The sequence below is a fragment of the Musca autumnalis genome, unplaced genomic scaffold (genome assembly GCF_047663935.1).
Source record: "Musca autumnalis isolate F117 unplaced genomic scaffold, ASM4766393v1 scaffold_4, whole genome shotgun sequence".
NCBI classification, from domain to species: Eukaryota; Metazoa; Arthropoda; class Insecta; order Diptera; family Muscidae; genus Musca; species Musca autumnalis.
Genome location: NW_027411977.1, coordinates 135,476,454 through 135,492,245, shown reverse-complemented (window position 1 = coordinate 135,492,245; position 15,792 = coordinate 135,476,454). Strand labels below are relative to the sequence as shown.

Sequence of the window (15,792 nt, the reverse complement as noted above, 5' to 3'; positions counted from 1 at the left end):
GATTTTCCCCGCATTTAACTACAGAAGTTATTTGCTTTTGACATTTTTGCATTTTCTTTTCATAATTTTAGTGACTGATTCCTGGTTTTTGAAGTTCGTTGTTGGCCATTTATGGATTAATAATTTTTTGCGATTTTCGCAATGAGCAGTGTTATCAACACTCTGTACAAACAATAACAGAGCCAACGCCAAAAAGGGGAGGTTTTCAGGGTAGAACAGATAGCTACGGCGGCCGACAATAACAACAAAAAACACCCAATATAATTACTGCTGAGCATAACAAAAGTGCATTTGACAACAACCAAACGCAAATGAGAATGAATATTCTTAGTACACACAATGACGGTTTGTCTTCGTCGTCGTCGCTGTCGTCGTCGTCGTAACTTAACATTAACCATGTGTATAACACATAAACCGACAACCAGACAGCCAGCTATTGGCGTATAACACTTTACTACACTGTGCTCTGAGGGTAAAATTCAACAAATAACGTTGGAAAATATTCAGTTTACAAATTTTTATTAAGGCAGTCATAACATGACGGCGCGAGAGAGTACTTAAAAAATAAGCAAAAAAGAAGAAAAAATTATATATAATAAAACTAAAGCACAATATATTTTAAAGAAAAGCAAAAACAAACAAAAAAAGGAGAAAAAGAATATCTGATTTTACGAAAAAAAGAAATATTATATTTTATTACAACAACAACAAAAGAATTACCAATTTTCAAAACAAAACGAAAAAAATATTAAAGGAAATTTGTTTTTGCAAGTAAAAAATACAAGCTTCAAAGTTAATGGTGGTATTTTGTTTGGTACACACTTTTCTGCGCCTGCAACTTGACCCCCTTTCGCTCTTACCGTGCTAAACAAACAAGCAATTAAACCTCTACTCAGCTAAAAGAATAAAAAAAACGACGACGAGAAAAAAACTGTTTACTAATTTACGCCAAGAATTTGATTGAATTGACGAATAAATGTTCACTTTTTTATATTGAATGAGCTAACCTGACGACCGCGACGACGACGACAAACCTCACAGAGTATTAAAAAAGGAAAATTTATCGATTACGTATCTTTGGCAGAACGGCAACAACAACAAGAACAACACTAGCACAACTACCATATACGATTATCGGCAAATAGGAAAAAAAAACGAGAAAATATATTTAAAACAATACAAACTTTAGGTGGGTTAATATGATGAGTAAAAAAACATTTTCTTTTAACTACGCCTTGAAAAACGGAATTATGGAAATTGAAAATCGCATATAAATGAATAAATAACACCACTATACTTCACAACTCTACTTAATTAACCACATAGCTTGAGAGGAAGAAGAACAGATTCCAACAAAAAGTTAAGGGCGAAAAACAACCCTTGTTGCTTTGTTTTTTTGTTGGTTTCTTTTTTCCACTTTATGGGGGATAACGACGAGAGTAACTCTCCCGGCTCACATTGATTCATTGATTCCGCCGTACTCACTCACACACGTGGCTCCAATATTAAACAAACAAGAATACAGACAGACAACCCGACAAAAACAAATGACAGCTAAACAACAAACCATGCTCTACAACTATGCTTTAAAACGTCAAAGAAGATAAAATTAAAAGAGTAGAGAAAAATAATATTAAAAAAAAAAAAACTAAATTAATTGAAACTGCCCCCAAATGTTCATAAAATTGTCGAAAAATATTCCAAAAATTTTAATTAATTAGAAATGAATAAATAACCATTTCGTTCCTTCCGCCCATGTATTTGTGTTAGTTTTGTTTTAATATGAATGTCCGCCCATGGCATAAAACTATTGTTTGTTAACCTTGACCTTCTTGTGACATCTCCTAATGAAACATTGTTCACCATATTTGTTAATTGCAAAAACATGACCAAATCAATTGTGATTAGTAGGGTGCGGAAACGGAGCTGTGTTAGGTCTGTTTTCCTGGCATGTTCGCCTAGTACCCAGAAGAAAGTTCTTGAGTTCCATACTCTGGCAAAACATCTTAACATTTTGTGGTTAAGCCCCATCAGCATAATGATAATACTGTTGAACAAATTCAGGATAGAAAAATTAGGTTCATTCTGAGAGTGGCGAGTTATAATTGCGGAAAAATTAGAGGACCCTGTTCGCGCTAGATTAACATAAGAATATTTTTTAATCAAACTTCGAAGTTTGAATTTAAATTTTTCTCAGATTTACAACTTTAAACGAGCATAACTTCTGTTTTTCAAAATTTATTTTATTAATATTTTGTATTTTTTAACGTTGGATCATGGGTGGCGTATTTTTTTCTTATTAATAAAAATCATACGCCTTATGGGTCCCAACGTTAAAAACTACAAAATATTAATAAAACACTTAAAAGTTTACCGATTTAAAAAATTAATGGATTGTTTGAAAGTCAATTTTCGACGTTCAAAATTGATAGAAATTCGTCGTGAAAATAATAAGTTATGCCGTTTCAAGTTGAAAATAAAAAAAAATACTTTGAAGGTCGATTAAAAAAATTCGAACTTACATAAATAAACGGCGCGATGCCGTCTATTTTCACCAGCACTCTCAGAATGAACCAAATTTTTGCTAATCTGCATTTGTTCCACTGTAACACTTCTACTTCCATAATTGATGTCGTACTATGCTGAACACCCCGAATTAAAAAAATATATTCATATTTTCATGTATTATTATTATTAAAAAAAGTTATTTGGTGAAAATTAAATAATTTCTGGTTGGCCCTCATATAATGGTGCATCTCGATTTCAGGTATTTTAAAGTTTTGTCTGTGTCCTATTACAGCCGATTTAAGTTCACCTTCGACTTTAGGATACTCAGTGGTCTAATAGGTCATCTAATCTATGGTAGAGTTGTCCTCTGAACCCGTTTACTCTATGCTAGTTGCCCTCTGAGCCGATCTACTCTTATGAACAAATTCATAAGATTAGAAAAATATTTTTTGGACGATCATCTGAAGAACTTTGGAATTGGAATACTTCATCTGATGCGTTTTCATCGGATGAAATTGTTCATATTAAAATTTTAGTTCATCGAATGAAATTTCCTAAAAAAGTGTTCATCAGATGAATTTTAATGTAGGAAAATGTTAACCGTTTTAACATTCACATAGAAAAATTGTCATCGGATTACCTTTCCTATAGAAAAATGTTCATCGGATGAACTTTGCCATAGAAAAATATTCATCTGATAAAATTTCTTACATAAAATGTAAATGAAAAAAATCCTATGAAAATGATTATCGGACGAATTTTTCATTACTAAAATGTTCATCGGATGAATTTTCCTACAAGAAAATGACTATCAAATGAACTTTTCGGTTGGAAAATGTTCATCGGATGAATTTTCCCATAGCAACATGAACTTTTTTATAGGAAAATGTCCATCGGGTGAACTTTTCTATAAGAAAATGTTCATCGGATGAACTTTTCTTTAAAAGGTGTTTATTGGAAGGACTTTTCTATAAGAAAATATTAAAAATATTCGGATGAACTTTCTCATAGAAAAATGTTAATCGGACAGACCTTCCTATAGGAAAGTGTTCATCGAATGAACCGATAAAGTTTACCATAAGAAAATGTTCATGCGAAGAACTTTCTGATAGGAAAATTATCATCGGATAAACTTTAATATAGAAGAAGGTTAATCGAATGAAAATGACTACAAACAGTGTTTACCGGTTGAACTTTTCAATAAGCAAATTTTCAGCAGATCAATTTGCCTATGGGAAAATTTTCACCGGATGAACTTTTCCATACGAAAATGTTCATCGGATGAGCTTTTCCATACGAAAATGTTCATCGGATGAACTATTCCATACGAACATGTTCATCGGATGAACTATTCAATACGAACATGTTCATCGGATGAACTTTTCCATACGAACATGTTCATCGGATGAACTATTCCCTAGGAAAATGTTCTTCGGATGAACTATTCCATACGAAAATGTTCTTCGGATGAACTATTCCATACGAAAATGTTCATCGGATGAACTATTCCATACGAAAATGTTCATCGGATGAACTTTTCCATACAAAAATGTTCATCGGATGAACTATTCCATTCGAAAATGTTCATCGGTTGAACTTTTCCATAGGAAAATGTTTATCGGATGATCTCTTCCATAGGAAAATGTTTATCGGATGAAATTTTCCATTGGATAATGTTTATCGGATGAACTTCTCCATACGAAAATTTTCATCGGATGAACTTTTCCATAGGAATATGTATATCGGATGAACTTTTCCATTGGAAAATGTATATCGGATGAACTTTTCCATTGGAAAATGTTTATCGGATGAACTTTTCCATAGGAAAATGTTGATCGGAAGAACTATTCCATAGGAACATGTAGATTGGATAGTCTTTCCTATTGGAAAATGATCATAGGATGGGCTTTGCTTAAAATACATGAACTTTTCCATAGGGAAATGTTCATCAGATGAACTTTTCTATAATAAAACATTCATAAGAAAACGTTCATCGGCTGAACTTCTTTATAAGAAAACGTTCTTCGGATGAACTTTTTTATAAGAAAACGTTCATCGGATGAACTTTTCCATAGGAAAATGTTGATTTGATGGTCTTCCTAGAGAAAATTTATCATCAGATAAAATTTCAAATATTCATTGGTTCAATAGGAAAATGTCCACTATATGAAATTTCCTATAGACAAAATTCGTCGAATGAACTTTTCTGTAGAAAAATGTTCATCGGATGAAGTTTCCTATAAGAAAATGTTCATCGGATGAAACTACCTAAAAAATGTTTATCGTATTAATTTTTCTATAAAAAATGTTTATCGTTCCTGTAGAAAAATATTCATCGGATGAACTTTCCTAAAGAAAAAAATTCATCGCAAGAACTTTGCTGCATGAAAATATTCCACGAATGAACATTCCTTTAGGAAATTTTTCACCGAATAAACCATTCCATAGGAAAATATTCATCGGATGAAGTTTTCCAAAAGAAAATAATCAACGAGTTATGTTTCCTATAGGAAAATATTTAGCGGATGAACTTTTCTAAACGTGCATCAAATAAACTTACGTATAAGAAAATGGTCGTCTAAAGACCTCTATAAAGATGTTTTCATCGAATAAAATTTCCTGTAAAAATGTTAATTCGATAAACTTTTCTTTAGAAAACTGTTCATCGGATGAAAGTTTCTATGTTCATTGGATGAACTTTCCCAAACCATAATGTACATCAGATAAAGTTTCCAATATCAAAATGTTCATTTGATGAATTTTTCTATATATTTATCGGATGTACTTATCTTTAGAAAAATGTTTATCGGATGAACTTTTCAATAAAGAAACTATGTATGAACTTTCTGATAACAAGTGCATATGGGATGAATTTTTTTTGTAGCTCAATGTTCATTTGATGAACTTTCTTATAGGAAAAACTTCGCGTGCAATGAACTTTCATATAAAGTGAAAATGTGTTTAGGATTTCGTTACAAACCTTTATTAAAATCTGTTTGTAGGTCGAAAAGATATATCGAATTTCCATGCAATAGTATCATCATGTTTTAAAAAATTATCGAAAGTAGTTCCAAATATGTTCTTTCAGATGAAGAAGTTGTTCTTTCTTGGAAAAACGTTTTTTTTTTTCTACCTTACTAGGGGTAACCACATAATCTTTCGATATTGTCAAATTATTTTATTTGCTTTTAATATTATTTTGTTAAAAACAAGATATTCAATAATAAATCACATAAAACATGGCATTAATTGAAAACAGTTAAGACCCCTCAGAGTTGTAAAGTATATTATTTTACGATTAGTTTATTTATCACATCTAAAAAATGCCATAAATATACCTAAACATGATTTAGATATCATTAAAAAGGGAGTGCAGGTTTATTGAGCTATTAATTTGTTTCAAATTTCCATGAAATTTGGCTCCATTACTCATACAACCCACTGTTGCTTATATCAAATGCCAACTATAATGGTAACGACAACAACAATAACAGAAGAATGCAATACAATGTGCAAATTTTAATGGCATTTTATTTTTCTCAATATTTTGTACTTTTTCATTGTAATCGCATCAAGTTTTTATTGAGAGAATCTCAATTTTTTTCTATATGAAATGATTCCATTTGTTTTTACTTTGCTTAAGGCCATCTCTGTTATTGTTGGCAAGACGGTGTGTAAATGCAATTGTTGTTGCCAATGGCCAACTATAAAATTGTTTTACATCTCTCTGTTGCATTCATAGAGACTGGTGCAACGTGAGATTTTTGTCTCATAATCAGTTATGCTCACAAATTGTGTGTTTGCGAGTCTCATGCCTATATAGAAAAAGAGGGAATATGGGTTATTTATTGTCACCAAGACGAAAACTTTTGAGCATATCTTCCCCTTTAGTCCTCTCTGTTATTGTTGTTTTTAGAAGAGTAATGGTGACTGCAGTTTGTTAGTGAACAAACAATCAAATTTGCTTAATTTCAATTCCATTCAGTGTTACCAATAGTTCAGCTAGGTACTTACTCAGTAGTCAATATTTGTTTACTATTTTTGTGCTTTTGTTTTATAAAGTTTATTTCCAATGTTTGCCTGTATGCAAATCATATGTAAATGCATATCAAAACAGAATGTTGTGGTGGCGGGGGAGGGAGAGTGCCATGACTGAGCCATGAAATTAATGAAACATTGTTTTGATTTTATTATTGTTCTCTGCACTTACACCAAATAGTATGAGTAATTATTTAATTATTGTTTTTGTTGTTTAATAAAATGTTGTTTTATTTATTACACTAAAGACATACATATATATATACCTATAACCTAGCTGGCTGCTATACAAACATGGGTGTGTAAATAAATCATTTCGTGTAGTAAATTCAAGAACACCCACCAAACGTAATGTTATTCATATATATAGACACCCCCATTGCATTTTTTAATTCACACGATGGAAATTGACATTTTTTAAAGATGAACAAGGAAATACTCCAAATTGCAAGGGAATTTGCCCATTTTGTGTAGACCATTATTAAACGCCGTAAATGAAAAATCTTTATAAAGGCAAAAAAGGTCAAATGAAAAATTTTATAAAGAAATTTTTTTATGTTTAGATTGTTTATAGAACAAGATTCCAGGGACATGTCTATAAAATTCATCAAGTTATCTTGATATCATTTTCAAATGAAATATTTCACATTACTAATACTTAAGAAAGTAATCTGACAGGTTTTAAACATTTTGAGGAGTTCTAAAAATCATGAATTTCAAAACAATTCCACTGTAACCACCTGATGTTTAGACACTATAGTGTATACATCGGTGCCACTCGACATCAGCCGATTTCGTAATTTTACCTAATAAATTCACAGCGATTTTGCTTAAAATTTAAATATATTTATATTTTAAAGTATGTCGGTTCCGCTCGCTTTGATGTTATTTAAGGTTTCTGGTCATATTTTCGTTCGGAATTTGCTGAATGTTTACAATTTTTTATTTATTTTTTATATTTTTATATTCGTATTTTTTATTAACTTATTTAAATAATTTTTATTTTTTAATTTCTCTTATTTTATTTTCCATCTGGTTTATTTTATTATTTTTTAATTTTTATTTTTGACTTTCAATTTTTTATTGTGTTATTGTTTTTTATTTTGTTATATTTTATTTAAAAAATATATATATTTTTGATATAAAATATAACAATTTTATTTCTTATTCTGATACTTTTATTTAATTTTTCGTAGTTTTTAATTTTTTTCTTTAAATTTTTAATTTTTATTTTCTAATTTTTTATTTTGATTTTTTAATTTTTATTTAATTTTATAATTTGTTGCTTTTTATTTTAATTTTAATTTTTACTTTTATTTTTTATTTTGTTTTTCAAAATAGTCAGGCCTAATCCCATAGTCGTTGTTTAATATTTTATTTTGTTATTTTTCTTATTTATTTATTCATATTTATATCCATATTTTTATATTCTTATTTTTAACTTTAACTTTTTTATAATTTTTATTTTTTATTTATTAATTTTTTTTTATAATTTGTTTAATTTTTTATTTCTTTGATTTTCTCATTTTTTTTTTATTTTAGTTTAATTTTTATTTTGCTTAGTTTCGTAGTTTTTAATTTTTATTTCATTTATTGTTTATTTTCTAATTTGTCTTATTTTTCATTTTTTTTAGTTATTTTTTATTTTGTTCTTTTTTAGTTTTTATTTTTTTAATTTTACGTTCTATTTGATCATTTTTACTTTTATTGCTGTTATTTTTATTATTTATTTATTTTTAAATTCTTATCTCTTTACTTGATGTTATGACCGTGTTTTGTATTAATTTCCAGATAAGTGTTTCCACCGGACTAATTTATTTTCTCACTTATTTATTTAATTTTTTGATTTTTATTTTTTATCTTTTAATTTTTAATTTTGTTGTTTTTCTTTTCATTTATGTTTTTATTTTTCTTATTATTTTATTCATTTTTAAATTCTCGTTTTTTATACTAGTTTAACTTTTTTATTTTTAATTTTTATTTTCTTATTTATTATTTTTTTATAATTTTTTATTATTTTTTTATTTTATTATTTTATTTTTCTTTTATATTTGCGACATATTGATTAAGAAAACGGTATTCGCCACACCGTATTTATTTATTAAAAAATTAAAATAAAAAAATAATAATTTATTTTAACAACTTTTGTTTTTTTTTTTTTTTAATTTAATTTTTAGTTTTTTTAGTTTTAATTTGTTTTAGTTTTTTATTCTTAATTATTTATTCGTTTTTTATTTTATTTTTGTTTATGATAGTTTGGCTTAAGGTCATTAAAAAACTGTTGATGTTTCGTTGTTAAGCTTTTATTTTTTATAGCCATATTATTTTATTTTTTTCTTATTTATACGTTTTTATTTTTATATTTTCAATTTTTTTTTTTATTTATTTTTTCATTTAGATATTTACTTATTTATTTATTTATTTATTTATTTATTTATTTATTTATTTATTTATTTATTTATTTATTTATTTATTTATTTATTTATTTATTTATTTATTTATTTATTTATTTATTCATTTATTTATTTATTTATTTATTTATTTATTTATTTATTTATTTATTTATTTATTTATTTATTTATTTATTTATTTATTTACTTATTTATTTTTTTATTTATTTATTTATTTATTTATTTACTTACTTATTTATTTTTTTATTTATTTATTTATTTATTTATTTATTTATTTATTTATTTATTTATTTATTTATTTATTTATTTATTTATTTATTTATTTATTTATTTATTTATTTATTTATTTATTTATTTATTTATTTATTTATTTATTTATTTATTTATTTATTTATTTATTTATTTATTTATTTATTTATTTATTTATTTATTTATTTATTTATTTATTTATTTATTTATTTATTTATTTATTTATTTATTTATTTATTTATTTATTTATTTATTTATTTATTTATTTATTTATTTATTTATTTATTTATTTATTTATGTTTATTTTTAATTATTTCAATTTTTATTTTTTTATTTTTGTTTTTTTTTTATTTAATTGCGACATGTTGATTAAAAAATATTTTTAATCACACTGTGCGATGCATGAATTTACAAATTATGTCCACCTTTTTTGTGTAAATTATCAACTGCTACTCTGTGTGAAGAAATAATAATTCAGATGCGGAGGTACTTCGAAATTATTAAGATTGAAAAAATGACTATTGAGCGTTTCCATCCCTGATTTCAAGTTTTTAATATTATCTGAATATTATTTCGGTTGGATTGGGAATGAATACAAATAAAAAAATAGATTATTAGTCCAATCGTAATTATCTCCTATGTGGAAAATTTAAAGAATTTTCGGGAGAAGTAGAAAAACAAAACTTGTTACACTGTGTATTCAAAGCGAGATTATTAAAAATAAATAACTTCACAATGTTCATTCTTCAATTGGTAAATATTTACCCACTACCATTACTAGAGTCTTGAGTGTTAATTTTATCAGTAATAATAACATTCACACATACATCTACATTTTATTAGATTAACGCCACAGAGAACTCAGAAAATAATCGATAAATTACATTTTCCATACTTCCATTGAAAAATAGTTCAAAACAATTTCAATGATTAATAACAATAAAAACATCATAAAAATTAAAAATTATTTTCTCTTTTTTTGTTTCTCCAACAGAATTGCTACAAATTGAGCTGAGAAGGAGCTGCCTCAAACCGTCATAAAGAACAAAGTATAAGAGCAATTATTCGCAGCGAGAGTGAACCAACAAAGAAGAGTGATTTTTATAATAACCCCCCAAATTTCAAGAATAGCCCCAAGTGTGATTAATTGAGAGTGAGTGAGAGTGAAAATTGCAGGCTCCAAAAGAGTATTATTTTACCCCTCAATAAATGTCAAAAGATAATAGAACATGTGAGCACGAATAGCAAAGTAAAGTAAAGAAATAACAAAAACAAACCGAAGAAATTGATAATAAAATCGAAAAAAAAAATAATATTGAATAAACTTAAATTACGTGTTGTGTGATAGTCTGTGTGTGTGTGCGACAGTAGCAATAGCAGTAGGAACAGCAGAATTGGCGACGACAGCAGCAAAATCACATGAAGAACAAGCAAAACGTTGCCGCCGCCGACGCACTCAGCCAGCAAGCAAAGAAGTTTTAGCGAAGAAACCCTTTTAATCATTTTCAAATAAAATGTGGACGGATAAACATCCACATCGTCGCAGCAAGTGAAAAGAAGAAAAACCGACCGACCGTACGGGGTAGTAAGAAAAATCCAATAATAACAATAACAACAGAATAGAAAAGAAGAAATAAAGAAGCACAAGCGCCAAGTAAAATTAAAGTGCAAAGCAAAAAAAGTATATAAATTTATAAATTAATTGTGTTACAAGAAGCAAAGAAAAAAGTAAATACATATAAAAATACAAATTTACAAGAAGAAAAAAAAAAAACAATAAATAAGCACAAAAACAAAACAAAAAACAAATATAATATAGTCAGACACCAAACAAAAGTGAAACGAATTAAATAAAGAAAGAAAATTATACGGAAATTTTAATTACAATAAATACAAAAAAAGCTCCAACACTGTGACCTGAAACAACAAAGAAAACAATCCATCAATACCCCCAAAGAAATTATTGTTGCCATTAAAAATAATTTTCTTTGCAAAAACATAAACTCATTATGGGTGGCCCACACTGAAATTGGCACACGCTACCGGTTATCTTGCCGTTTGTACACCACCATCCCTCCCTACTCCAGTTGCTTCCAGACGCCTGCCGCCTGCCTACTAACAAACCAAAATCAGAACCAAACTAATTTTCCCACCGCCGTACATCCAACCACCCAGACATCCATCCATCACTAACGTACTCACTCCGTTCATTGCTTTGATTATTTTACGAACCACCAACAACAGCAACAAAACATTTTATAATGGCCGATACCGCTTCAATGCCCCCACAAACTGGCTCCTCAGCTCGTCTGCGTAAATTCGATCGCACCGACAGTGAGTTGGCCGTCGAAGAAGCCGCCCATCTAACCGCTGATTTACAAGAATCGGGAGCTGCTGGCAGTCCCGAGGTCGACGATGATGATGACTATAGTGAATACAACGAACTACCACCACCGCCGGACGGTGGCTATGGCTGGGTCATTTGTTTTGCTTCCTTTATGTGCAACATGATTGTCGATGGTATTGCCTACACTTTCGGTATTTTCCTAACAGAATTTGTGGATTACTTTGGCGAGGGCAAGGCCAAAGTAGCATGGGTTGGCAGTCTGTTGAGTGGTGTTTATTTAGCCGCAGGTCCAATTGTCTCAGCCCTGGCGAATAAATATGGCTGTCGTACGGTGTGTATTGCCGGTTCTGTGATAGCCTGCATAGCCTTTGCCCTGAGTACGTTGAGTACATCGGTGGATATGCTTATGCTGACCTATGGTGTGATTGGTGGTTTTGGCTTTGGCATGATCTATTTGCCGGCCGTAGTCGCAGTGGGTTATTACTTTGAGACAAAACGCTCCTTGGCCACAGGCATTGCTGTGTGCGGTTCTGGTTTTGGTACCTTTGTTTTCGCCCCCTTGGCCTCCTATCTCTTGAGCCAATATGGCTGGAAGAATTCCCTGCTTATATTTGCGGGCATGATTTTGAATTGTGCCATCTTTGGTGCCATGATGCGTCCCTTGAAATATCCCAAGAAGAAGAAGGTGAAGCCCCTAATGCAGCGCATGTACGAAGAGAAACAGATGCAATTGGAAAGAGGATCATTTGCTGGCTCTTTTATGGTACAGTTGCCCGATGGAACCATGGAACGTAAGATGAAAATGCCACTAAATGCTGATCCCGGTGTGCATTCTTCTCTCAATTTGGAACTGTTGGCTCAACAAGCAGCCTCAGGCAGCTTACATCCTGTCTCCACATTGCCCACCATTACCGAAGCCAAAGTGGTAGACATGCAAAATGGTCAAAAACAACAACAGCAGCAGCAAAGTCCTCCCAGCAATAAGGACAGCAATGGTCAATTGGATGTCAAGCCCAGACGTCCTCATCGCACTTCGGAATCGAGCACTACCAGTCCTTATCAGTCGTCAGATTACATGACACGCAATGCCTCACAGCCAGCATTTTTAATGGAACATCAAGGTCTTCCCAAAAATGGTTCGGTGCCGTCCTTTCAAAGGTCACGCAAGACCTCAGCCTCAGAAAAATTCCAGCCCTCCTTGGCGGCCATACGTGCCTCTTCGCGTGCCGATCTCGATCCCAATGGCATGGAAATGGGTATGACTGCCTCGAAAATGTCTCTGTCACAGCAAGGTGGTGGCGGCAAAATGGTGCGTCCCATGTCCCGCAAAGACATCTTCTATTCAGGCTCAGTAACTAATCTGCCCCAATACCAATCCCAAAAATCCCTAACCAACTATCGCCAATCAGTGTTGTCCCTTACGAAATATGAAAAGAGCATGCAAAGTGTCAATCGTTTGGATCCCCTGGCCGAAGCGGAACGCCAACGTGAACAATACGACTTGTGTCCCTGCCTGGCTATGCCGGATTCTGTGAAATCGGTTATCAACAATATGTTGGATGTAAGTCTGCTCAAGGATCCCGTATTCATGATGATTGGCCTGTCGAATATATTTGGTATGGCCGGTTTGTATGTTCCCTTTGTATATCTGGTGGATGCCACCAAGGCAGCGGGCATAGATGCCGACTCCGCTTCCTTCCTTATCTCCATCATTGGTATTACCAACACCTTTGGACGTATTGTGTGTGGCTATGTGGCTGATTTCCCCCAGGTGAATTCATTGTTCCTGAATAACGTTTGTCTGCTGGTGTGTACCGTGGCCGTTATCTTGACACCTCTATGTGCCTCATATGGATCGTATGTTACCATGTCGGTATTCTTTGGCCTGGCCGTATCAGGCTACATCTCATTGACGTCAATTATTTTGGTAGATTTACTCGGTTTGGATAAGCTAACCAATGCCTTTGGTTTATTGATTTTGTTCAGAGGTTTTGCTGCCATTATTGGTTCACCCTTGGCCGGTGCTGTGTACGATGCCACCCAGAGCTACGATTTGCCATTCTATATGGCCGGTGGCCTATTTGCCATATCGACAGTGACCAGCTTTTTGGCACCCTGTCTGAAGAAATGTTCCAAGGTGGAAGATTCTCCGGTGCATGTGGAGGCCCTAACCCCAATCGATGAGGAACAGGGTGAAGACGAGGACGAAGAGGATCAACCGATAACAATAGTGCCGAAAATAGTAAAAACATTGGCCAGTCCCCAGCCGGTTGGTGATGAGCCATCACCGAAATTCCCAAATGCTGAATCGAAATTATAAGATTTTATTTAGAAAACGAAAGAGAAAAAGGAACAAGAATATGACCCACAAAGGGGGCTTACGAGAATATGATTCAGGTTTAAGATAAGTGTGAAACAAAACAAAAGAAACGAGGTGTGAAAAACAACTTTCCAAAGATTGTGAGAATTGAGAGCTTAATTAAGATAAACATAAAGAAAGGATGATAAAGATGAAAAAGAAGCTATGCTACAAAAAACAAACTTCTTTACTTTCTTTTTTGCTTTGTTATTATTTTGTATAATTTAGTTATTCCTTTTTTCTATTTACAAGAAAAACAATTTAAATATAAATTTTATATTTTTAGCTAAACTTTTGAAAATAAGCTTATAACAAATTTTAAGAAGCTGATAACAAACAATGATAAAAACAAATATTAAAGAATCCCAATAAACAATAGGAGAAAACTCCTTAAAAAAAGCACATAAACAAAAACAACAAATTACAATAAACAACAAAACTTAAAGTAATTAAAACAGAAGAGGAAAACAATTATTAAAATGCAACAAATGTTCCAAGACAAAAGAAACAAAAAAGAAAAGAGAAAAGAAAAAGGTAAAAAACGCGCGCTCTCTCTCAATAATTAATTAGAAATGTTTAGATGATGAGAAAAAAATTGTTTTAAATTTTTAAATAAACAAAAACTGTATTGAGATTTATTTTGTTAAATTTTATATTAAAAAAAGGAAAACGTTTCCGAACAAAAATATTAATTTATTGAATAAAACAAAATAGGATTTATCTCTTGTGAGAAAACGCAGAGGAGAAAGAATTGGTAATAACACGAAAAAACAACAACAAAAAATTGTTTCTCTCAAATATCACTCCAAAAATATGTAAACAAACAATTAAAAGTAAAAGGGAGCAAATACTCCACAAAATGTTTGCTAATTATTGCTTGTAAATTGAGAAAAATTACAAAAAAAAAAACAAGAGAAAGAAATTATTATATAGAAATAATTAAAGGTTATTGAATTATAACCTCCTCCTCCCTTATCCCGTAATATATATTTTTATGTTAAATGTTCTACTTTTTTATTTAAAAGGAAATTTTTTGTTTAAAAAGAATTGAATGTGATGTGTAATGTTATATAAAATGGATGCAAAAACCAAACAACAATAGCAACAAAATGTATTGTGTATTTGTAATATTAATTGTATAGAAAAAGCAAAGTATTGTTATTATTATATTATTATTATTAATATTATTTTTGTTTTTAGTTTAATAATCTTTTACCCAACAAAGCCACACAAAGAAAGAATGAAAAATAAATAATATTAAAAAAAAATCCAACAAAAAAGGAATATTGATTTAAAACAATTTGTTTCTGCTAACCAATGAAATCGTTTAATATATTCAGTATGGGTTCGAGTTAGCCAAAGCACCATTGGGAAACTTTGTATTTTAATTTTATTTAAAACAGAAAATCAATTCGGAATAAATTTGAAGCAAAATTGCTTAGTAAAATTAACCCTTTCCCAAAAATATAATTCATAACTTCCCCAAGTCTTCGTCCCTTAACCGTTATTTTTTTGTTTTTTGCTTACGATAAATGGCCCTAACGAAACCAAACAAAAAAAAATCACAACTAAAAATATATTCACATTTGAATATATATACATACAAAACAAGAACATATAAAAGTGTAGAAAACAAAGCCCTTTGGCACTTTACAGGAATCCTCCAAACCACTTCACTTAAACGATGAAAACAAAGAAATTCTCAGAATTTTCTATAAAGGGAAATAAGTGAAATTCACTTTGAGAATATGCAAATCTTCCAAAGAATTTGAATTAGGAAGCCATCTCCATATTTCATCTATTCCGATTGGACAAAGCGGTTAAATCCTTGAAAATACCCCAAATCTTGAGGTACCGTTCCGTGGGCGCTATATCAAAAC

General features: G+C 30.4%; 2 protein-coding genes across 2 annotated transcripts in view; one reads left to right on the top strand and one right to left on the bottom strand.

The window, feature by feature from the left end:
* Nucleotides 1–15,792, bottom strand: part of Usp10 (ubiquitin specific protease 10) — a 196,388-nt gene that overhangs the window by 137,137 nt on the left and 43,459 nt on the right. The gene's annotated exons all lie outside the window — the stretch shown is intronic.
* On the top strand, nt 401–14,444 carry LOC141401737 (monocarboxylate transporter 14). Its single transcript, XM_073982137.1, has 2 exons — nt 401–1,189; nt 10,201–14,444. The coding sequence occupies exon 2, from the start codon at nt 11,468–11,470 to the stop codon at nt 13,871–13,873; it is 2,406 nt and encodes an 801-aa protein (XP_073838238.1). The 5' UTR covers nt 401–1,189; nt 10,201–11,467; the 3' UTR covers nt 13,874–14,444.

What these genes read in the sequence shown, in the direction of transcription:
- LOC141401737 (XM_073982137.1), top strand. Translation starts at nt 11,468, where the DNA reads ATGGCCGATACCGCTTCAATGCCCCCACAAACTGGCTCCTCAGCTCGT.